This window comes from Excalfactoria chinensis, chromosome 10 (genome assembly GCF_039878825.1).
Source record: "Excalfactoria chinensis isolate bCotChi1 chromosome 10, bCotChi1.hap2, whole genome shotgun sequence".
Taxonomy (NCBI): domain Eukaryota; kingdom Metazoa; phylum Chordata; class Aves; order Galliformes; family Phasianidae; genus Excalfactoria; species Excalfactoria chinensis.
In genome coordinates, this window is record NC_092834.1 from 17,351,610 (window position 1) to 17,375,228 (window position 23,619).

Genomic DNA, 23,619 nt, shown 5'->3' on the forward strand with positions numbered 1-23,619 from the left:
TTCACCTGATGCAGTGCAGATGAATTTATACCTGCTTAGCACAGCAAGACACATGGATGTCTGTGCACAGGATAAGTTCAGGCTGTAGGTGACCACTGCTCCTGGGGTATCCCTGCTACAGCAAGGCACGGGACAGTGTAAACAAGCAACTTTGAGAAAGACCTGTGTTACTGAAGATCCTAATGAAAGTAATTGGTGTTGCAACTTAGCTCCTGCTGCTATGAGTTCAAAGAGCTTCATATTCCAGGCAGAACACACCATCAGCAACCTTAGCCAAGTGGGTAGGCTTATGCTCTGACAGAAGGGGAAAAACCAAAGAACAAGGAGAGGGACTGAACATCATATTACCTCCACCCCTAATCTTCAGAGGTAGGGACTTTCTTCTAGGCTATATCAACTTCTAGCATCAACAAGCCCCAGACAGAGCTGCTGTTGTGTCCTTCAGCATCACCACCACTAATGAGGAGTAAACAGGACTTCCAAAGTCCCAAATCCATTTTGCATCTGTCAGCAGCATTGATTTCCCCTGATAGCCCAAAAGAAAAGAGCTAAACCAGCACCTGTGGCCACACCAGCACTGGCTTACCTGGAGGCTGGTGCCTCATCTCACCCCACTGGAGCAGATTAGACCCAAGGCTGCCATTCCTCCTTCCCACTGAGGGCAAAGGGAGGACAGAAACGTTTCTTTTTATTAGGAACAGGGAATTACAGCGACACACTGGGAGGGCGACTGTATCTTTTGCACACAATAAATATTCCAAGGGCAGTTAAGCTCAGCACAGCAGCAGCTACGAGCATGGCTACTTGAACCAGCATAGGAAGTCCTCCAGCAGCACCTGAAAGAGACAAAAATCCCCTTGCTACACATCTAATGGCTTCCCACCATCTGCCAGTGGCAGAACCCTCAGGATGTGTCAGGAAACGATTCCCCGGGCTGCCTTCTGTTATTATGCAAGAGATTCCATATAGGTATGAAATCATGGGAGAAAAACCATGATTAGGTCAACCTGGAGCCACCTTCAGTTGAGACACGAAGGCAGAGTCATACACACAACCCACATACCCTGTGGTGCCTTCCCTGCTGGCACACGGCGTCCTGAGGAACTCCACAATCCCTGAGCTGGATCAAGGATCAGCAGCGGTCCAACTGAGACTTCAGCTTCTGCTCTCCTCAAGGACCCATCTGAGATGACATAAACATATTGAACTCATAGGAGAGCGTCTGATCGCTCCAGACTTCAGGACTTACATACAGAAAGGCAGCCCTTGCAAGAGCAGGTTTCCAGTGGTTTAACTTAAGGACAGTTACAGCACTGAAGAAGAGCCAAGTTTGCCCTTGAGATGTGATATATTCCCTAAAGACCACCCAGCACCTCAGCCATCCCAAGCTGGAAGTTCACCATGACTCAGGGCTGCATTTCGGATACACTGAGCCCTACCTTGCCTGGAAGAGGTGCCCCTCTTCATGCGTCTCCCTGACCACCTGGACAGAGGGTTAGTTCTCCGGGAGTATCCTCCATATAATGGACAGTTGCCTGTCTCACAGCAGCTGCAGATATCTCCAGTACCCTCCACAGGAGCCCAGCTGAAAGAGAAACACCCATGAAGGGATCACCCACTTGTGAGCCCTCTCCTTCTAGCTGTCCCCACCCACACATCTCAGCTACTCACAGGCTGCTGGCTTTGTTGAAGGAACAGGCTTTGTTCAATGGATTGGGGGCCTGGTCTGCTGGGGAGACCTTCAGGTGACATGTGATGTAGATCTGGAAGGGAAATTAAACCCACATCCCCAGGATAAATTGATTTTGGTCATGTAGAACACTATCACAGCAGAGCAGGCCAGGTCAAGAGGTGCAGATGTTGCTTCTCACCAAGTTTCTGTCGTCTCCTGCAAACTTGAATGCATCAACCATGAACTGCAGTGTTTCCTGCCTTGGCCGTGGAGATATGAAGGCTGAAGTGGCATCATCTGCTCTCCCATCCACCAAGCACCTGGAACAAGGGTCAGACATCAGCGCAGCCCCAGCTATCTGCAGCACTGCCCTACAGACCAGGCCATCCCCTTACCCGCTGAGGTCAATCAGGGCATATCGAGGAGAGGAGTTCCTGTCAGGGCTCAGAGTAGCCACACAGTCATCCACAAACAGCCTCAGTGGTACGTGGCTCCCAGCCATGACGTCAGCCTGAAGATGCAGGCTTTCCCCCAGCTGGACACCATTGGAAAGCCTCTCAGTCCTCCAGTCATCTGGAATGGGAAGGCCAAAGTTACAGGCTACTCTGGAGAAAAGCACATCACCCTCCCATGTACGTAGGGCCCCTTAACCAAGGAGTAACCCATGTATCCCTTCTTGAAGGCTTTAGTGTAGCCCAGCTCTTGCTCTGCTTGGGCCATACGTGTACCAGAGGGAAACGGGGCTGGAGCACTACACCCACCACTCATGAGGCGCAGGGAGAACACCAGCTTCTCTTCCATTGACAGCGTGGAGTGGAAGGGAACCCATGTAGGTCGGACAGCACTGCTGCTCACATTGCTCTTCCTAAATAGAAAGATGTGTTGACAAACATGCAACCATCACTATAAGCCCATAGATACAGAGGAACAGTCCTATTTACTCACCTGGGATAGTGACACTCAATAGGAACTACAGCTGGGCTGGTCCTTACAATGACCATGTTACCAACAGGAGTAGGTTTATAGAACAAGCTTGTTTTGTAGATCAAGGAGTCTGGTGTCACCTGGAAGGGACATTTGGGAGAGCTGATAAGCTTGTAAAGCAAACCAGTCAATCAAAACCTCAGCACTGACTGTACAAGGGCATGGATATACATCAGCCATGGAGACACAACTTATCCTTCATGTTCTCCAAGCCAAGAAAAAAAAGCTAGGAGCCCTGCTTGCAGCTAACTGGGTGCCTCACTTAGGCTTAGAGACAGCAGCCATACTTGGAAAAATAGCCCTGCAACAGTCACACTACAGCTCAATTCCTGCTGCAAGCAGATAAGTGCTACACCAGGACCCCAGCCCTTGACATCACCTTTGCCAGGTCATTTTTAGGCAATGTAAAAGTGCATTGCCCCCTGATAATTTGCATTTACCCAATGCCAGCATGGATCACAGCTTAGAGAAAGGACATTACCTTAAGCAGCAATATCACTAAGGATGGAACAGCTCCTCACCATGGCACTCTACCTTACCTGTAAGGTGCTGCCACACTCATGCAGCCCAGCTGTGAAGGTCACCACGTTCTCAGCAGCATTCTGGGCTGTGGCTGGGCAGGCAGCCGCACCCAGGGTCAGGTCTGCAGCCCGGACCAGGCGCCCGGTGCCAAAGAGGTCCCTGTGCACCATGACCACCATCTGTGCCTCCTGGCACCTCACAGACACGGGGTGCAGTGGGGATGCAGCCTGGAGCTGAGACATATCCACCCATGCCCATGGGGAGGGCTGGGAGAAGGAAGGCACCTGGGGTGGCCTCCAAGAAGAGTCCCCTCGGACCCTTAAGACTCCTAAGTCCCTTGGAGAGAAATCCCAAGGACTATAAGATGCTGCTTCAGCCAGCATCCAGCACAACAGAGCAACTCCCAGGCTGCCTCCAGACCCCATCCTAGCACTACCACCAGCACCACCAACAACAGCAACAACAAAAAAAACCCAGCAGATAGAGAAGAGGTTGCTCAGATGCCTTTTATACCTTGTAGACCAGATGGGATGCACCTGGAAGCTGCAGGCGGGGCCTCCTGCAGCCCTTGGAGCACCCAGGGCCAACCCAGGTCAATGGAAATCAGCTGGGACCATTCTCCTCTGTGAGCATTGCCCTGTGTCTCATCTGTTTGGGATGGCAACAGCCATCATCACATTGGTTTTAGGGACACATTGGGAGGGTGATCATGGTGGGGACACACGGCTAACCCAGATTGGGTATGGGGATATATTGTGTCCTGCTGTATCTCCTTGGACCACAGATCTTGCTGACCTGACTGTCCCTGTTACCACCTATGTAGCAAGAGTGCACCCAGCCACAGTGCCCAGTGGCACGGCACCAAGATGCAGCTTAGGGCCAGCAACCCCACAGCACGTCTTTGTGGCCAAAAACATCCCACATGCCTGTGCCTATGTGTCCCTTACTATGGCTGAAATGGAGCTAACGCTGACCAACACTGTGCCAGAGGCTCCCCAAACGCCCAGCTGTGAGCATCAGCCGAGGGGGTACATGGAGGGAGCTTTCATAGCTCTTTAGCTGCCAGATCCACCTGGGCTCTGGCCCGTATGTGCTGACAAATCTGTCCGTGCTCGATTTCATGGGTATCTGCACTGGGTAATTGTATATCAAGTAATGAAGGCATCATAACCGGCTTATTTGCATAGAAAGCAGAGGTACAAAAGCCGATCTTCCCATAATAGCAGCTGATAAGTGAATGGCAGGCATAATCAAGAGATTAATTGGCCCTCGTGTGTTAATTATGCTAATTGGCACAGCTGCTGGTGCGTACAGTAGGATGACTAATGGCTCTACATCGCCGTGCGGAATGGAGAGGTTGGGGGTCACGCGGAGCTACTGGGGTCCACTTGACATGGGGATGATGCCCTGCAGCTGAACAACCAGGAGGGATCTTAACGCGAGGAGTCGTATCTGTGCTGTGTTTTTACAGTAGCACTATGCACACCCGACAGAATGGGATCTGCAGGATGAAGCTCCTTCCTCTCCATCTGCAGGATGGGTCTGGGGCTGCACACGCTACACTGACTTGCAGGAGGCAGCTGAATCCCAACAGGACCCCCCTTTCCTGCTGGCCCATGCATTAGACATCTGCTGCGGTCTCCCCAAAGTGTGGATAGTTTTATGAGTGATGAATAAATGATACAACAAGAAAAACCTCTCCGGTGGCTCAGGCTCTCTTTATTAATTCAGGAAGCGGCGGTCGGCTCCGAGCCCGGCTCGTGCCTGTGCTCACTGGGTGGATGGGAGATAGATGGGCCTAAAACATCGCCAGCTCCTGCTGGGTGGGAAAGGCTGAATGTCGGGGGTGGGAATGGTTTTTGTTCTCATTTGGGATCAATAGGCTGCAAGAAAAAGAGAAAAATCTACCACCTCCCAGCCGCATCCATCACTGTGATCTGCTTTTAATAGCTCCGAAGGAATAGCCCTTTCCATTTGTGACTATAGATTTCCTCTGGTGATGAAGGACATTAGGGATACCTCGTTGCAGCCCTGGGCTAGGAGCTCCATCCGCTGGTTGGGTGGGTGCCATCCATCTCATCCATCCCTCGGGATGCACCTGAGATGGAGAGACAGGGATGGGGGGGCCCAGCTTGGAACGTGCCAGAGCCAACCAGCATCAGCACCTGCTTTTTTCCCTGAGCCTGGAAAATTCTTTTGTGCGTGGAAAATAACTGCACCGTCAGCCCTGCTCTGGATGGCTCGTCCATTTGTTTGCCAGGGTGCTGTTTTTCCACTGGAGTGTTAAATACTGTATCAGCTGGGGAATTGAATAGGTACCCTGCGATGCTGAGGCAACTTGTACTTACCTGAGGCAGCTCATGCTTCTCTCCAGCCCATTGAGCAGTGACAACCTTGCTTTGCCTCCTGCCCCGCTGCCATCACCCAGTTCAGCAGCACAGCCAAGGGATTTACCCCACGGTCATTAAAGGGCAGCGAAATGGCCCCCAGATCACCCTGCTAGTATCCTGCCATGCACCCCAAAACGAAAGGAGCCTCACTCAGCAAATACATGGAGGAAGGTGGGGGAGGGGGAATAAATAGAGTCATTTACTTTGAATTTTAGATCACTCATTCGTTTCCCGGGTCAAAGACAACTTCATGCCAGGCAGGGGCTTTTATGGGATATCACTGTTTCGTTTCAAATCTCTCTTCTGAGTCACCGAGATAAATGCAGCCTGCTCTTCCCTTCTGCTTCAGCTCGTGTCTCAGTGCTGATGGATAAATCGCTCAAGTTGCCCGTGACAAACGAGGCCGGATAGCCAAGGCTGTAATTAAAACGTCTCTCAACCCCTTGGTTAACTCTGACATATTGGGACCAGATGCATTGAGGCAGCAGGGAGCAATCCAGCCAAAAAAAAAGAGATGGGTTCCAGGAGCGAGAAAGGGGCTCTGAAAATACCGACCCCACTTTAATAATACCCATCTTTTAAAAATAGTGCTTTTTTCTTCCCCATCAAAAAGATTTAGGCACCAGGCACGAGTTTTTCAAGGCCCTTTGATGCACCTTTTGGGGCAGGTGGAGAAGGATGGCTCTGAACTGGCTCCTGTTTCCAAGGAAAGCCAACTCTTGTGTCCTGAGCTGAGCTTCTCATTGGGAGGAAAACTAAAGGGAAATGAAAGAAAAAGTGGTTGCAGGGGACAAGAGGGCTTAGAAAGAGCCATTATGGATGGGATGAAACATCTCAGTATACACCAGAGGGGAGCATTTCATTCAGCTGTTTGCACAAAAATGGGAACCACCAGGCAATGAGCATCCTGGACTGCCGGCTGATTTGCTTCAATCTTCTCTAGATACCACTTCTAGGAGAAGCTGTAAGCACAGGTGGAAAGTAGTTAAGGAACTTTCTGCTTCCTTTTGCCTAACACGAGCTCACATCCTTGGCTCTGGGGCTTTGCTTCTCACCTTCAGCAGTTAAGACCCAGGAGCTGGGAGCTTTTTAGGGGGACACGAAGCAAATCTCCTTGTCTTATGGCACATGGGTGCCCTAAAACTTTCCCTTCCCTCTTTGTGCAGTGTAACACACGGGGAATGACAGAACTGATGCTGCAAATCACCTCTAGAGCCCATCTAGTCCCAAGTTCACGATGACGAGCACGATGGAGGCATCCCATCCCATTAACCTGCATCCTGCAGAGCTATCTTAGGCCATTTAACACCCATGAAGGTCCTCAGCTTCAGGATGACTCGTTCCATCACCCGTCAACATTGGGCAGGGGGGGTTAATGGCTTTGTTCCCCCAGCCCAGCGGCTGGCTGAGTGCTAAATAATATTAATAGCACCTCCTGGCACCTCGTTAAAAATTGCACCAGTGTTTAATTCAGACTGTATATCACAGCCCCTAAATGAAATAACCATCCATCCCCTCCCTAATATGACTTTGATACAGGCACGCTTTAACTTGTCTCGCTTTTAGAAATATTTTTCTATTAAAATGCAGTGCCTGGCTGCATGCCCGGGAAGGACAGCTAAAAATAATCCCTGCTGGCCGTGATGGGTTGAAGGAGACCCCATCCCTTGGCAGCAGCTCCTCTGTTCATCAAACCCTACCGATAGATGGGATTAAAGAGCAGCCAAAGTATGGAAAAATGCCATACAGTTGGTGCAGAGATGATGGCGGCCCTTTGGGATTTTGCTCTTTCTCCTGCTGCTCTATGTATCAAAATGAAGAGGAGCTATCAAGGTAGGTCTCATCACCCAGTGGTGGATGATGCCACGGTGACAGAAGAAGACTGAGGGACGGAGCCAGAGCGAAGCTGAGGTCCAAAATATGCATACACATGTCAATATGAGCATCTTTAAACAAGTGCAGGTCTTGCAGCACCAGCTCAGGCCATCAAACACCCTGAGACAAGGACATCAGGTCTCGCTCTTCTGTGCTGAGAATCTCATGAGGTGAACCCAAACACTTAATGCAGTATGAAGCAGGGCGTCCTACAGATAGGGGCTCTTGCCCCTTGGACCTCTTCCACCACCAAGCTATTTTTCTCCTCTATGCAGTATAGGCCATTGTAGATTTGTGAAGGAAATGGGGTTTTAAGGTGGGAAAAGAACCTCGGGTCATCCTCACTCTCCCCTTTTCCAACCACCAACTCAGAAATCATCATCCAAAACGACCAACGCGTTTATTTGTCAAGGCACAAAACCCTCCAGATTCTGGATGTTAAATAACATCAAAAAGCAACAGAAGACCCATGGCTGGACCCAGTGATGTACCACAAGCAAATCCATTTCTCAGCCTGCGTACAAAAGCCAAGAGGTCCCCTGGTGTCACACACACGCTGGCATTGGGTGCCCCTTCCAGCAGCCATCCAAGCAAAACCCATTTTGGTTTTACCCAAAACACATTACAAGAGCATTATTTAGTGTCACAAACACTTGGGGCTTCAGGGATGCTAAGGCTTAAGTACAACCCATGCAAGAGTTTAACACTTGATGAGGCAATAGGCACAGTGGTCCAGCTGGGGATGAGCACCTGTTGTATATTCTATGAGTGTAGAAACGTCCCTTAAAAACTAGAGTTTGGTGTATTGTTTTTTTCCTTAAAAATGCTATTTTTGTGTTGTTGGTTTTTTTTCCCCCCTTAAAAAGTAGGTTTTAGTGTTGTTTTTTTTTTCCAGCATTCCTGAGCTGAAGCCAGGTCACGAGGTGGCAGAAACCACTTGCTAAAAACCCCTCCCTCTGCTGCCCACCAACTTCCAACCCTTCCGAAGTAAAGTGAAGACATTGCACTGCCCCAGCTGTTCCCTGAGCTCTGCCTCGGGGTTGGGGCAGGGAAAGAACCCTCTGTGGAAAATCCTTTGGGTTAATTCGAGGCATGGGATAACCATGCACTTAAGGCAAAAATCAAAGTTCAGTTGGAAGTGCAGCGGTGTAAGGTGAAATAAACATCTCAGTGTGTCTCTGCAGTGATGCTCACCCTGCAGGCTCAGCCCAGTGCTCCCTATGGATGCAGATGGACAGACGTACCCTTGGGCTGTGGCTTTGGGGTTCGCTGGGGTTAAAGGGAGGCAATGCCTCTCTCCAGCCCCAGGGCACCCCGAAAACACAGAGTGACAGCACTCGGTGCAGGGGTGGCAGCAGGTCGGGGTGTCTCTGTCTCTCTGGTGTGTCCTGGGTTTGTCACCGCAGGGGACGGTTGGGCTGGTGTGGGGCACGGGGTGCTGTCCCAGCTCCCATCAATCAATTTCTTGCTCGTTATCTGGGGGGAAGAAAAGGAAGAAGAAAATAAGACAATACAACTAAAAATATTAAGAATAATAATTCACAGGCAGAGCTGGAAGTGCCTGCCTGTATCTCCTTGTCATGGATAACACAGGTATCTAGGGGCAGATACATGAGAATGGGGAGATGGGCTTGAAATTTGGGATGAAAAAGCAAGAAACATGGTCTGCAGCTAGCAGAGGGGAGGTAAGAGTGGAGGAGAGATGGAAAAGAGGGAAAAAAGGAAAGCAGAGCTACTTAATGCTTTGCTAAATGTGGGAATGGGAGGGGAGAAAAGGCTTGTATAAATCTATTGGTGGAGATGGAAACGGCATCAGAGAAATAGAAGGGCTAATAATAAAGGTGAAAGCAGCAGCGATTCAACATCAGCGTAAATCCAAATCTCACAGATTTTCATCCAAAATTCAATACCTGGCTGCTACTCAAAAGAGAAAGGCATTGGGGAGACCCAAATTCCTGGCAATGACCAGGACAGGGTTGGAGCAGAAGGGGAAGCAGGGATGCTTGATCCCATTTCTCATTGTCCGGGCTTTCACCCAGCATCCCGAAGGTTAAATAAAGCCTTGGGGGCAAAGCCTGGGATGCTTTAATGTGTCTTAGCCCCCAGAAAAACTCCCTGTGTGCAGGGGAAAACTGCACAGGAAACAAAACTTTCTCAGAAGCACCTTACAGATGAGGCTGCCTAAGCAGAGCATGGGCAAGGACAAGGACACCAAGCAGACACGCTCACCTGCTTTGTCTTCCGTACTCTTCAGTGGCTGCAGAGCTGCAAAAAGCAAAACCAGCAGTGATCAGCTTGCACAGAACAGCTCGAGACCCTCCCCACCTTGCTCTTGGCATGTTGGGATGTGGCGGGGCTGTGCAACCAGAGGATGTCTCCCAGCCCCCTTCTCAGCACGGTACTGGGAGCAGTGGGAATGAACCTGCAGCACCCACCTACCTGTCTTTTGTTCTTCCCCTTCCGTGTCCTGCTCCTCTGTCCCTACAAAATAACAATCAGGAGAGAGTGAAGCACCCTCAGACCTCCCGCTGGGTTTATGCCTGCACCCCTGCTTGTGCCTCCCTGCCTCTGCTCACATGTGGTACCCACAGCATCCCGCATCCTTCCTCCAGCCCTGTGCGGAGCCCTGAAACCCACGGGGGGTGGAATTTCCCTGTCTGTGCATGACCCCACAGCTCCACTCCCTATTTATAGCATGGCTGCCATCTGGAGCCAGGGGCTTAGGGACGGCCCTGGTGGTGGGATGCTCTGAATCCCTACGATGCTGTTCCCAGCCAGAAGGACCAGCACAAACCAATGTTCCTGCTTCCTGCAGCTCCCACAAAGGGTCTCACAGGGTTATTGTTCAAAGCAAAGTTTGCTGGAGGGGGGGAGGGAGAAAACATCACAGGATGTTCTCATGCTAAAGGATCGAAGTAGGGGCCACAGCCGTACTGCCCAGTGCTTCGAACCCTCCAGCAAAAGGGAACGTTCGCCAGGGTTTGTGCTACAAAGGGAAAAAGATATTTATAATATACAACAAAAACATAATTAACAAAGCCACAGCAGGCAGGGAGAGGGGAGAACACGGCCCAGGGCGGTGCGGTTTGCACAGCACAGGGCTGTCAGGGCACGGCTCTGGCATGGTGAGACGCATCAGCCCTGGAGCCAGAGGGAGACAAGCAGGAACGCCAGCGAGCTGCTGCTGCTGCTGCTGAGGCCATTTTGGAGCACAACAGCTTTCTTTTTAAAGGAACAAAGCCCCACTTTCTGAGCAAACACCTCTCTGACAAAAAAGAAACAAAACAAAGGAGGGGGAGAATGTAAAAAACAAGAGCGGGCACACAAATGTTTTTCAAAGGGTGCATTTCAGAGCGCTTCCCAGGAGAGAGCAGCACGGCTCGCAGTAATCCTTTCAGAAGCAAGGAGAAAGGAGAGCAAGGGCGAGCACGGAGCAGCTCTGTCTCATGCTATTTCCGCGTGTCAATGCGTGCGACATTTCTGCAGTGGCAAACGCTTGGAGGCAGCTTCTGGGAGCTGCTGCCGAGCCATCGGGGCACCAGACACTTGGAGGATGTTTGCAGGGGCAGGGGAGGAGATGGAGAAGGGCAGCGCAGAAAGGTGAACGTGCGCCGGGAGGTAAAAACCAGAGGAAAAAGCTGATTTGTGTGCAAAAGGAAAGAGCCACCTGGATAGGTGCAGGCAGGCAGCAGCTGTCAAAAACAGATGCCACCACCGAGGTAAAGTCATGCAGGGGAAAGTGTCCCCCCACCCCCAGCACCTGCTGCTGGGACAAGGGATGCTCTACCTGCGTTCTCCTCTTCCTCACAGCTCTGGCGGATTTTCTTCTGGCAGATGTAAGCCAGGACTGCAAGCAGCACCACGATGCAGATGGAGAGTCCCACTGTCACCCAGAGAGCCACGGCAGGGAAGGCGAGGTGCTGGCCTTGGGGAGAACAGCAGAAACCCTGCTATTTATAATGCTAAGGGAGAGGGTATGCAGCATCAGGGATCCCGTGGTGGCAGGGAATTCTCCTTGCAAAGGGCTGATGGGGTTTTAGGGTACATTTCACTGTAGCGAGCTACAGATATTACTTTGAGAAGTTGGCTTGCACGTAAGGCATCAGGAATCTGTGATTTTTTTTTTCCCTCTTAACATCACTTCATCTTCAAATAAAGCTTTGTCCCAAGCAAATCCCATTCAGGGATGTTCTGTTTTGAGGAGGAACCCAGAAAGAACAGATCCCCTAGCTGGCTCTCTGCCCCCTTGTTCTGCCTTAGCAGACCCATAGTGGCAGGGGACATGGTGAATGTGGAGCTCCCTGACACATCCAGCCCTCACCCTAAGACTGCCCACTTGCTCGTACACTAAGGAAAGCAGCTCTGAGCCCATGAAAAGTCTCTCCTCAGTCCTCATCAACACAATTCTTGCTTTTGGGCAAACCCAGGGAATGACAGACGTGCTGTCGCTGTCCCATTTGCTATCCATGGCCAAGTTTTGGTGCCTGTGTGACACATGCTGGAAGAGCTTGGTGCCACCAGTCAAGAGGCTGATGCTCCACCAGGGACCCACCTTCACAACCCAGCAACTGCAGAGCCAATTAAACACTAATTAACACTGCTGGAGATTGTGTAAGGTTATAAAGAGCTCCAAGGCAGCAATAAAAGCTGAGCAAGTGGGGATGAGTGAAAGCCACTCCAAGTCAACAGCATGCCAAGAATGGGTCCTGCAAGACACTGATGAAGTTTGAGGGGCCAGATTCCTTGGAGTTATCCCCTGGAGCTCATCCCTTCACTTCTCAGAGCATCTCTGAGGACTCCTGAGGGCAACAGGAGGGGCCTCAAACCCCTACTTGGCCCCAGGAGGTTTGGATTTGGGGCATGCTGGCTCACATCCATGGGTTTTGTCACCCAGCTCCTATGCACAGCCCTACAAAACTCTTCAACCAAGCCCTGCCCACACTCCTTGTCACTGCCATCCTGGATAAACGCCACTAAGCCCTTTATTTGTCGGACCAGCAGAGCAAGACATTGTCACAGCAAGGTGGTGAGGCTGAATGATGCTCAAAGACAAATGAAGCGAGCTGGGGAACCAGACAGAAACTTTGCTGAGACATCGGTCCTCATGCCAAACAGCTCAGGTTGGAAACAGCGCTGTAATTCCAGGTGCCCAAAGGGTGTTTTGGTCAGGATTAGGATAGCATGAACGTACCAGGGATGCAGTGTTTCTGTAATACTAGGATGGGATGAGGTTGCATGGCTACATGCTGTGGAGAGGAAGACTATCATGCCTTATACTGGCTCTCTGGAGTGGTTTATACCGGGACAGGGTGACTAGCAAAGCTAGAACTACAAAAACACCTCCAGACCCTTCCCAAATCTCACACAGTCCTTGCAAAACCCCACACTGCAGTTCAGCAAGAACCTCCAGAGCCAGGATCGGAGCAGCACAGACAGACAGGACAGCCCCAAGCCATCCTGCAACTCCATGGGCAGGGAGGTAGAGATGGGTTACGGTGCAACCCCAGGGCTGATTCTGTGCCACTGGGTTTACCTTCTTTAGAGGTAAATCTTCACGCTTAGTTCCCCAAAGCTGGCCCACACCGGCTCACCTGTGATAGTGACAGAGGCGTGGGTCTCCTGCTGCAGCACTGGGTTCCGCACCAGGCAGGAGTAGGTGCTGCTAGGCTCCACCAGCACATGCAGGACGCTGTACACGTCAAAGAGCCCCTCCTCGTTGGCTACCTGTGATGTGGTGACGTTGTCGGTGATATTGGCACCGTGGCTGTCCTGCCAGAGGACGCTGGCCTCGGGGTAACCATAGGAAGATTGGCAAGTGACAACAGCCTTATGCCCCGGCTTCAAGCCCTTACTGGGCTCCAGGTTCAAACTGGGTTTGGAGTAGGGAGCTGGAAGGAAAGGCAAGCCATCATGAAGGATCGCTGCACCCGCAGACAGATGGATGACACTGCACGGCCATATCTCACCTGCCACCTGCAGCGTCACAGCTGCGCTGTTGTAATCACGGACGCGGACAAAGCAGGTGAAGCTGCCCTCATCTGCAATCTCCACGCGCCGCAGGAGCAGTGAGACGTTGCCCTGGGACAGCTGGTCATAAAAGAGGGCCGTGCGGTTGGTGAAGCCCCCACCCTGGTCGATCAGCTGGTCCCTGCCACCGGAGAAGCTGTGCACCAGGCGCTTGGTGTCTGTCAGCTGCCAGATGAGGCTGAGGTCCTTCAGGCTGAAGTTGGCCTCGGGGGAGAAGGAACAGTGCAAGGTGGTATCTTGGCCATAAAGGGCCACCACGGGCTCTTCCGGGACCTGGATCTCCATGGCACCTGTAGGATGTGAAGAACACGGTGGTCAGACCCTGTCTCTGGCTCGGGATGGTTTGTTTTGGTAGGGTCTACAAAAAGCCACCCCTAAGACAGGATGCAGCGAGAATGCAGGTAGCTAAGGGGTACGGTGGGGTCTTTGTTCTGCAGACAGGGAGAAGAAAACAGACAGCTGAGAGGGAAGTGCAGCTTCTCCACACGAAGAGGAGATTGGAAGGTGACAGCTGTGGGGACACAGAGGCCCACGTCCCCACAAAAAGCCAGCTCTGTGGCTGGGCTCGTGAGCGCTAGATGGCACCAACACTCCAGCTGGCAGCTCCTGTGCCAACCACACCAGGATGTGGTGCCCACATTCCTCTGCTACTCCCAACCCTCCCAGCGTGCTCATCTCACAGACCAGTCCCAAAGAGAGATATGTAATACGGAGGGGAGAAGGGGAAAAAGTGTCATCTGAGACAAAGGAAGGTGCCACTTTTATATAGTGCCTATATAGATTTTATGTCCTGATCCCAGCTTGATGAGTCCAGCCATGGGCTCTGGGCCACCATGTCCCTCTGTGCAAGTGGCCACATGCTGCTGACATGCCCACAGGAGGTCCAGGAGCTCAGACAAACACAGACTGTCACGGAACTCGGGAGTTTATCCTGCTGCACCTTCGCCTTTCTGATGCAGCACACAGGAGGTGATGTCCCACGCTGCAGGGACGCATCTCCCTTGGTTTCAGGTGAGATTTTTTGTTCCCCTATTGGGTTTCCTGGGGAATTGTGAACGTTGCCCTTGTGGGACACCACCATCAAAACCTTAGGGGATGGCAGCCAAGGGTGGTGTGAGACCTTTGCAAGGGTCTAGGGGAAGGATCAACATCTCTGTGGTGAGCTTCAAAACTGGCACTCAGGAAGGAGGGCCTGGGGGTGGCAGAGAAAGAGGTCAGAAAGCCACCAGAACCATGCATCCCACCACCATCACTGCTGCAGCATCCCAGGGCACAAAGACATCACAGCTATGGGGTCAAGTGGCTGAAAGTCATCACAGCCATGGAGTTCCAGGTCCATTGCAGCCATTAGAGCCATGGGGTCCTGGGGCTATCAGCACCATTGCAGCCATGGATCCCATGGCCATTGCAGACACATGGTCCTGGAGCAGAAAGCCATCAGGGAGCCATGTTCACCCAGGGCCATCAGAACCACTGCAGCCATGGATCCCACAGCCATCAGAGTTACGGATTCCCAGGATCATCAGAGCCAGCGGTTCCATGGCCAGCACAGCTGTAGTGTCCCAGGGCAAGCTGTCATCAGAGCCATTTGGTCCCAAGGCCATCAGAGCCATTGTAGCCATGGGTCCTATGGCCATCAAAACCACAGATTAGATGGGCAGGAAGCCATCAGAGCCATGGGGACCCAGGACCATTGCACCCATGGGGACCCAGGGCCAAAAGAGCCATAGGGTTCCAGAGCCATGGGTTACGGGGTTACTGCAGCCATGGGGTCCCAGGACACAAAGCCCTCACAGCAATGGATCCCACGACCATCAAAGCCATCACAGCTGTGGGCTCCCAGGGCCATCAGAACCACAGGTCATACTTCCTAGGGCCACCCATGCTCGAAGGCTTCCCAAGGACCCCAGGACCAGGTGGTGATCACCGCTTCCAGCCCAACACCATTGAGTGGGGATGAAGTGGCACTAAAGCATCTCCTCGGGGCAACCCCACTCACCTGCCAGGCCGAGCACCAACACTCCCAAGGCGAGCAGCATCATTGCACGTCTTCTTGGCACCCCGAGCTGGGGGGGAAATAAGGAAAAACAGGAAACAACACTGAACGGGTGCGGAACCTCATCGCTTCTCCTCCCCGTTTTGTTTCTTTCCAAGCTTTCTCCCCGTGCAGTTCGGCTGGTTCTGCCCATTTCCCGGCTGGAGACTTGCTCCGAAAGTGACTTAAAAGGAGCAATCCGTGAGAAAATCTCCCTAAGTGGCGCTTTCGGGGGCTGCCCCAAAACACGGAGAGGAAACCGCCATCCCGCCCGGCCCCATTCATTCCGCCTTCCCGGAACAAAGCCTGGGAGCCGCACGGGGACCAACAGGGCTGCGGGACGAGCCCGCGATCGGCGAGAGAACCCCGGGCACCGCCACGACCCCGCACCCCGGGCACCGCCGGGCCCCGCACTTACCGCGGGGAGGGCGCGGCTCGGCTCGGCTCGGCGCCGCTCGGCTTCGCTCGGTTCGATTCGGCTCCGCTCGGCTCCGTTCGGCTCGGCTCGGCAGCGCGGCCCGGGCGCTGATTGGCTGCGGCCGCTTCCTGCCCGGGGTCCCCGCGGCGGAGGTGGGGCTGCGGCCATGGGGAGTGGGCTGGAGCGGTGGGGTTCGGACGGCGGGGCTTGGGGTCACGCAGATCCAGCGCTGGGATGTACAGAGCTGGGGAGCTGAAGCTCGTGCAGCTCCGAGGCTGCGTGCGTGGAATTAGGGGCTTGAGTGACATGGAACTGAGGGTTGGTGTGTACTGAGCTGGGGAACGGAGGTTTGTGGGTCTCCAATATGGGGCTTGGGGTACATAGAGCTCTAGGACTGGAGTGCAAGGAGACTGTGTGTGCGGCAGGAAACTGGTGCACGGTGCCATGGGGTTGGGGTGTATGGGGATGGGGAGTCGGGGTCAGTGGGCTACGGGCTAGCTGAAAGCAGGATGCATGGAGCTTTGATCAGAGCACTGATGGTCCTCAGCAGAAGATGCTGCTGGAGAGGAACCCCCAGATATTTGGGAGCCACAGTGCAGGGAGACCCGTGGAAGGCAAGGCCTCAGACAGTGCACTGCTGGCTCTTGCTGTGTTCCCGAGGCCCCTGCATTGTCCCCACAGTCTGGTGGCTTCTGTGCCCGCGTGGGAGGTTTCAGTCTCATTCCAGAGGAGAAAAGGAAGCTCCTCACCCTTTTGATTACAGAGCAAAGCTGGAACAAGCAAAGGTGGAGAGCTCAGAGCTAAAAAGCAAATAAAAATAACTGGAAATGTGTTATATTTAAAACAACTCTTTTCTTTTTCCCTTTGAGCAAGGAAGGTTGTTGTTGCAGCAGTGGAACTGGCAATGTCTTGACGCGGACACTGTGACGGGTGATGGCAATAGGAACAATCAGGGATGAAGTAAATAGACTTTCGAAGCTTGCAGCTAAATCAGGAGATCAATTTATGGGATCTTTGTGCATGAGATGGGTCCCTGATATGGCCTCAGCAAGTCTGGGTCCACAGCAGCTCCAGCAGCGCCACAAGAAAGCCCAGCAGCCTTAAAATGCAGGAGGAGCACACAGGCTTTGGCACAGGCTCCCCCCACAAAGCTGCAGACTCTCAGCACAGCTTCCAAGCAGCAGCAATTTTTAGTGTTAAACATGAAAAAAAGCCAAAGAAAGTAAGATGTCCTTTGAAACAAAAGTAGATTTTTGAACATCAAAACCAGCTTAAAAATTAAAATCTAAGCTGCTTGCAAACCTGTTCATAATTAACAATGAAAGGGCTTCCAGGGAGGAATTTGAATAGTGGATGCTCTCTGTCCCAAATGATTCTTTCTGGCTAATTTTCCTTCCTGACGCCCTGCAATACCCAAGGTGTGTGCATGAGAAATGTGCATAATAATGAAGCTGACAAGAACAAAGACACGGCAAGGCAAAGAAAAGGCTGCAATTTGCAAGTTTAATTTCACGCTCAGCCAGGATTTGATCAAGGAGAGGAGGGATGGGCTGAGGTTTGGGGCTACATACATATTCATGGTATGTATTTGTAATATATTGAATACGAGGCTGGAGAACAGAGGATAATCCCACATCACCTATGTGCAGGATTCTATCCCCCAGATGCTGCCCAGATTGTCCATTTTGGAGTGATTTTAACCCAAACATCAGCCATACCCACACGGAGGTAACTTACATCCTGCAGATACCGCACTGCAGGGCCTTTGGACATATGGAAAATAGCTCCGGCTCCCCAAAGCTCCCATCTATGCAAGTAGCATCCCGACAGCAAAAATCAAATGATGGAGGGCAGGAAGGGGGTTTGGAGGCTTTGAACCTCAGCAGAGCAATGAGCTGGTCCAAGGAGACACGTGTCTTGGATACAAGCGATGTCTGACTTTTTGCTGCATCAGAGACAACCTCAGCCCTGCTTGCTTAGGAGGAACAGAGCAAACAGGCTTTGGATGTGGCCATCCTGGGGTTGGGGACAGTGAGTCACTCACCGCCGACTGAGCGCAGATGTTTGGGGTCTGAGCACGTGGTTGGAGGCTGCTTTAGACAGCTCAGCAGTTTTTCTTTCTCTTTTTTTTTGCAAAACACAGCAGTCATTCATAAGCACAAGGCCCAGTGATGGACTCCAGATGCAGGCACACACACCAAAAACACCCAGCGGGATGCGAGCAGTGTGGAGAAGGAATATTTTCTTACAGAGGAAAGTCACAAGGCTTTGCTATTCCTCAGCAACACCCCTGCAAAATCACTGTCAGCGTGGCTTTCGGTCAATTCATGATCTATAGTAATAATTTTTATCTCTCTAAAGCCATTCCTTATCGATTGATTTTTTTTTCTCTTGACTCTGGAAACCACAAACTGAGTTTATGCACGAGAGAGCAAGCAGAATGAAGACCTGGGTAGTGCCCAAATGCAGTGCAGCACTTCAGGATGGGGTCACCGTGTCCCAGGTGGTGACACTTGGGCCGACCCCAAGTGCAGATCTTCAGAAGATATCATAGAGTCCTTAGAGTTGGAAAGGAACTTTAAAGGGCATCATGCCCTTAAAGAACAAAAGAGGGGCCATTAGGTATTGGACCTGCACGCCCACTGTTAGAACGCGGACAGACAAACAGCAGTGGGATTGGGATGATCTGAAGGGAAATAAAGAGCTGGGAGGGAATAACCTCATCCTGTTGCTCACAGAGCAGCTGATTTGGGGAAGCAGAGCTGGTGCGCCACATTTCCAGCCTCACCCACACGTTTGGAACCCATCCTGCACTGCACAGAAGAGCTTTTCCAAGAAAAGCCCTTCCCAAAGCAGCTCCTCCATCTCAGCATCCTCCTCCTCCTCCTCTTCCTCCAAGCCAGCTGCCAGCAAGGAAAGAAGCATGGCAACTGCAGAAATCACCATGAAGCTCGGCTGGGGCTGCTGCTTTTGGCTTATACATCCCAGCTGTCCCAAGTGCATCACGCACAAGATGCCGTATTCGCACCGCTACCACCTCGCAGTCCTCCCATCACCATCTGCTTGGAGCTGGGCCCCCTGGCAGCTGCCTGGTGGGAAGTCAAGAGGAGCCGTTGGCTTTTTAAGGGCTTCTGCAGAATGGGAGACACCTACTTGCTCCAAATATCCCCACCACCTGCTTAGGAATGGTCCTACAAGAAAGCAGGAGATCCCTGCTCACAAAACCATAAAACCCGATGATGAACCCCAAAATACAGCCATTCTCCCATGCTTTCGGAGCAGCCTGATGGCCCCTGGAGCTTCAGGGGAGGTCTGCCGCACGGAGCCCCTCATCCTCACCTGAGGACATGGGCACAAACCCTATCTGCCCAAAGGAATCCAACCCAACCTAATTCAGCCCAACACAACCTGCCCTGACAAAAAGTGACAGGTATCCTCAGGGCAGTTATTTGAGCTCATGCAGCCATGCTCCTCTAGCAGCTTTCCTTATTATTTAACCTTTAGCCCATGGTCTAATTTGTCCCGTTCTCAAGTCGAGCCCAAATTAGGGCAGATGTCGTCACAAACCCAAGACAACCATGACCCTCTGCACTACCTGGCTTTTTTTCTGGAGACTGTTCCTATAAGGTTCCTACAAGGCCCCTTTTAATACATCCTTCACTGTTTAGGGTTTGCCCTGCCCTGTTAATCATCTCTTTTTTTCTTCTTCTTCCCAAAAGGAGTTCTGCTTTCTCAAAGCAAATGGGAAGGAAGTTTCAGATTTTCCACTGAAACTGGCTTTTTCCTCCTCCCGTGCTTCCCTAAAACTGTAATTCAAACAACTTTAATTGTACATTATTTTCTTTCTGAATTGCCCCAATGGATAATTTATCCTCTTTTAGTGTAGCTGTGGGGAGTACAATCTTATCTTTTAGCTCCAGCAATGCTGACAATTTCCTATCTTCTGATGCCTTCTGCTCTTCACTATGTTGGGGCTTTGTTATATAGTTGATTAAAGCAAAATTGCTTTTCGCTGCAATTTTACTGCAATCTAACCCAGAAATGCCCAAAGAATCATAGTCATCTTTCACAATGCTCATCTGTTAGCTGCTATAAAAGTCCTCCCTGCACAGTCTGGAGTGCCTCTAATTCTGTACCAGCCATAATATTTGTCATCAATTAAATCTCCTCTATTGACACTTCTCTGAGCTCCTGGAGTCGAGATACTGAAGATATCCAGGCAAACCCATGGTCACTCAGTGCCATCCCCTATTGTTCATTTTCTCCTTTTAATACGAAAATCCTTCAGCAGAAATTGCTTTTCTTTTCGTATCTGTAACGAAAAGCTTTTGCCAGCTCTCTGCCACAGCTTCCTTAGTGCACCTTTCTGGAAGGTTTTCAGGCTGCTTGGCTATGAATCACGGCCCCGTGATCCTATACATCGCATGGAGATGTGCTGCCCCATGCCTCATCCCTCCTTTTCCAGTTCTGAGGGAAAAACATCCAAGCATGCTGTGAAAATGCCCCTTTTCTCTGCCCCGAAGATGCTGTGGAATTTTACCAGGTGAATCCATGGATGGGGACATTGAACTCCCACCTATGTGGGAAGGGGTCCATGGGAAGCAGCCCCTTGCAGCAGACAGTGGGTCCATTGAAAGGTGTATTTGGGGGACATTTTAGCCATTAAGGCTAGAAAGCACCACATGTTTATCTGACCTCCTATATCACACAGGACTAGGAAAACAGGTTGAGCTGAGCTAATTGTATCATTTACCATAATGTAAAGGCAGGCTAACACATTTAATCTTGATTTAACTGATAAAGGTTGACCAGCAGAGGATGGAATATAAACACAATGTATGATAAATAAAATAAATCCCATGGACATGTGTAGTGTCCATCATGCGAGCAGTCTGTGCAGCCATGGGCTGTTGTTTGCAAACGCTGTAATGAACTCCTGGCCAGCTCATTCCCTCCTCTGGCCCTCAAACGATCCAAGCTTTATTGTCTTCATTTCATTTTAATTATAGGCATTTAGTCAAATGGATCAGTGTTGATTGGTTGGCTGTGTGCCACTGGGACCCCAGGCAGACAGCACGAGGACTGCAGTCGATGCTGAGCCATGATAGCATGGTGCTCATCGATGTCACTGGGGTCATTGGGCTGCCTTCTGCTCCACCCCAACCCAAAACCCAGCCTAAGCACCCATGAGCACTGCTTTAGGAGGCACCATACGTTATGGGGAGCTGGTGAGAGTCCACAGCTAACTACAGCCCTGACATGAAGGTGCATTGTGGAGCCCCTCAATGCTGTGTTTTGGGGATGGGGTAAGAGTTCCTACTTCTTGAGGAACACAAAGTGTCAGCATGTCAGAGTGCTGGATGGAGGCACTGGTGGTGCTGGACAGACTCCCCCAGGATCCACACCTGCCAATAGCCTAGAAGCCTATTTAAGGCCAGCCCAGTGCCCTTGTTCCTTGCTTGATCTATGCAAGTACTGGTCTTCAGGTTCAGCCCCAGCTATGCTCATAATGCATATGGGCTGTGTTGACCTGAATGCTGACCCAAACTGATTTTCTTGTCCAAGGTCTGCTGTGCTTTTGTGTGCTGTGCTTTTATGGACCTGAGCAGGGGTCACCAGGCTGCATCCAACCCTGGTTACTCTCAGAATGCTTGCTCCTCAGCTTGAGCACAAACCAACCTTGTCACTGCAACCACAGCTGGTGACTCAGACTCTTGTCTGCCTCCTGCTTTCTTTGTTTGGGTACCTTAGGGCTGGTCCCTTTCCTGCCAGCCACATTCCTGTCCCCTTGCTTCCCATCCCCAAGGAAGCAGTGCACTTACTGCTCTATAGTACAACAGCCCCGCTTCCTGTGTGCATCCTGGGCATTTTGGCCTCGAGCCCTTGCTCCCTAGGCTAGCAAAATGTAAAGGGAATAGCCTGAAAGACTGCATACCCCAGGTCAGCACTGTGTGCAGCAATCCCTGCACTGCAACCATGAGAGCACCCAGAGCGAGCCCTGCGCTAATCCATGGGTGCCACCTGCCGTCTACTTCTGACGACATCACCCACGAATTCACCTCTGCATCCTGCTGATCGCTCCAGATGTTCTGCTTTTTCCTTTGTGCCTTCTCAGAGGCTTCCTGCTGTAACCCACAGCCTGTGGGGGTGAGCTGGGGACAGCCACATGTATCCTGCCTGCGGCTGGATGGAGCTGCTCCAGATGAGAGCAGGAGGATAACGTTACCCCTTTCCTGAGGATAACGAGGGCAGGGAATAGCCCTTGTGTATCTGCATCTGGAAACCTAAATCTGTTGGACCCGGTTTCCTAAAAGATTGGGTGGAGAAAGCATTACTGCATGGCTGAGCTGGATTGTGATTGAAATGAATAACTTCAGGGTTGGGTCAGGGAGAAGGGAAAAATCATCTTCATTCCTCTTTGTTTTATGCCTTTCCTGCAGAAAATTAGAAGGCAGACTTCAGACTTGTGCCATGACACAGATGAAATCAAGTATGCTGGGATTTCTCCTTGGGTTTGTTTTTCTCGCTCGCGTTGTGGATTGTTCTCTCTGGAATTACCTTTTCTGTCACAGCGTTTGTTTTGTTTGAAGGGACATTTCTCCTTAGGAAAAAAAAAAAATCAGTTCAAACACTTTGACCGTTTCTGACGGGAACATTTGAGCATGTAGGAGGATGGGAGGGTGGCTAGAAATAACCAAACTGCCATTACCCAGAGGAGCTGAGATGTGGAAAGCCACCTTTCTGCAAAGTATGAAAGTACATCTATATTCCTTTCTCACTGAAGTCTTCCTTCTTTCCCCAGAAAATGATTTTACAAGCTTTTCTCTGGTTTTACAAGCTTTTCCTCTCTCACATAGTTCAGAGCGCCACTTCTTTAGTTCAATCTTCTTTTTTTTCCTCCCACCTCCTTTCCTGCTGCTTCTTGCTTCTCTGTCATTTTCTTAGATTTCTTTGCACAAAATCACCTGGGTTTCTTCTTTTTCTCTCTCTTTTTTCTTCCTTTTTTTTTTTTTTTTTTTCATTTTTCTTTTTTCTTCTCCCTATCAGCATTTCCTTACCATAATCATAGATTGCTGGCAGCAGGAGTTGCTGCATCCAGCAGCTCAGTCCTGCAGCTCCATGTCCTCATGCCCAGCCAGCAATGATGCTGAGCATGTGTTCCCAATACAGACACTTGCTTCTACCCCCACTCTGGAGTGTGTGTAGGATGAATCCTAGCCAGCAGTCCCAGACCCTCAGGCAACAAGGACATCTGTAAGGACTGCCAGAGAACCTTCCTGGTGATTCAAAAGGACGGGCGTCACCGCTGCCCTGATGGCTCTCCTGAACAGCCCAGGGAGGAGCTGATGTTCTGTTATCTCATTAGATTAACAGTATTCCCCACCTGCCTTTAGGGAGATGAGCATGATACATGCATGACTTAAGGCCCACAACTACTTAGGATTCTGTGAGGCAGGCAACAACTCCTAAGGGCCAGCAGCTGAGTTTGAGTCTGGCCAGCCTTATGTAACACATAAGCATACACACGTGCTGCATTGTGTTTGCTCATTCATCTCTGCACATACAATGCAAACACAGTGTGATCATGCACTTAATGCGGTCTTGCAAGGCGGTGGGATTCTGTGTGTGTCAACAAGCTGATCTGAGCCAGCTGAAGCATAGATCTTTTTCACTGGCATGTCAAAGTCTTAACCAG

At 51.0% G+C, this 23,619-nt stretch overlaps 2 protein-coding genes across 2 annotated transcripts; both read right to left on the reverse strand.

Moving 5' to 3' along the window:
- Positions 1–304: 304 nt before the first annotated feature.
- LOC140256759 (zona pellucida sperm-binding protein 3-like) lies at positions 305–3,652 on the reverse strand. The gene is made up of 9 exons (XM_072345544.1): positions 3,196–3,652; positions 2,618–2,736; positions 2,434–2,537; positions 2,068–2,245; positions 1,872–1,992; positions 1,672–1,763; positions 1,440–1,585; positions 1,064–1,183; positions 305–836 (listed from the first exon to the last, which is right to left on the reverse strand). Exons 1-9 carry the CDS (start codon positions 3,601–3,603, stop codon positions 706–708), a joined length of 1,419 nt encoding a protein of 472 aa, XP_072201645.1. The 5' UTR covers positions 3,604–3,652; the 3' UTR covers positions 305–705.
- A 4,168-nt stretch (positions 3,653–7,820) lies between these two features.
- CD276 (CD276 molecule) lies at positions 7,821–16,203 on the reverse strand. Its single transcript, XM_072345423.1, has 8 exons — positions 15,924–16,203; positions 15,470–15,536; positions 13,410–13,760; positions 13,035–13,331; positions 11,231–11,368; positions 9,883–9,924; positions 9,673–9,708; positions 7,821–8,919 (listed from the first exon to the last, which is right to left on the reverse strand). The coding sequence occupies exons 1-8, from the start codon at positions 16,089–16,091 to the stop codon at positions 8,897–8,899; spliced, it is 1,122 nt and encodes a 373-aa protein (XP_072201524.1). The 5' UTR covers positions 16,092–16,203; the 3' UTR covers positions 7,821–8,896.
- Positions 16,204–23,619: the final 7,416 nt, after the last annotated feature.

Bases quoted from the DNA above. Each gene is read 5' to 3' on its own strand.
- LOC140256759 (XM_072345544.1), bottom strand. From the start codon at position 3,603: ATGGGGTCTGGAGGCAGCCTGGGAGTTGCTCTGTTGTGCTGGATGCTG. The intron at 2,737-3,195 runs GTAAGGTAGAGT...TGTCCCTTCCAG, and splicing joins AGTGTGGCAGCACCTTACAG to GTGACACCAGACTCCTTGAT. The intron at 1,993-2,067 runs GTAAGGGGATGG...CCCTTGTTCCAG, and splicing joins GCCCTGATTGACCTCAGCGG to GTGCTTGGTGGATGGGAGAG.
- CD276 (XM_072345423.1), bottom strand. From the start codon at position 16,091: ATGGCCGCAGCCCCACCTCCGCCGCGGGGACCCCGGGCAGGAAGCGGC. The intron at 13,332-13,409 runs GTGAGATATGGC...CTTTCCTTCCAG, and splicing joins TGTGACGCTGCAGGTGGCAG to CTCCCTACTCCAAACCCAGT. The intron at 9,925-11,230 runs GTAGAGCATCCC...GTTATTTTGTAG, and splicing joins TGAGGAAGAGGAGAACGCAG to GGACAGAGGAGCAGGACACG.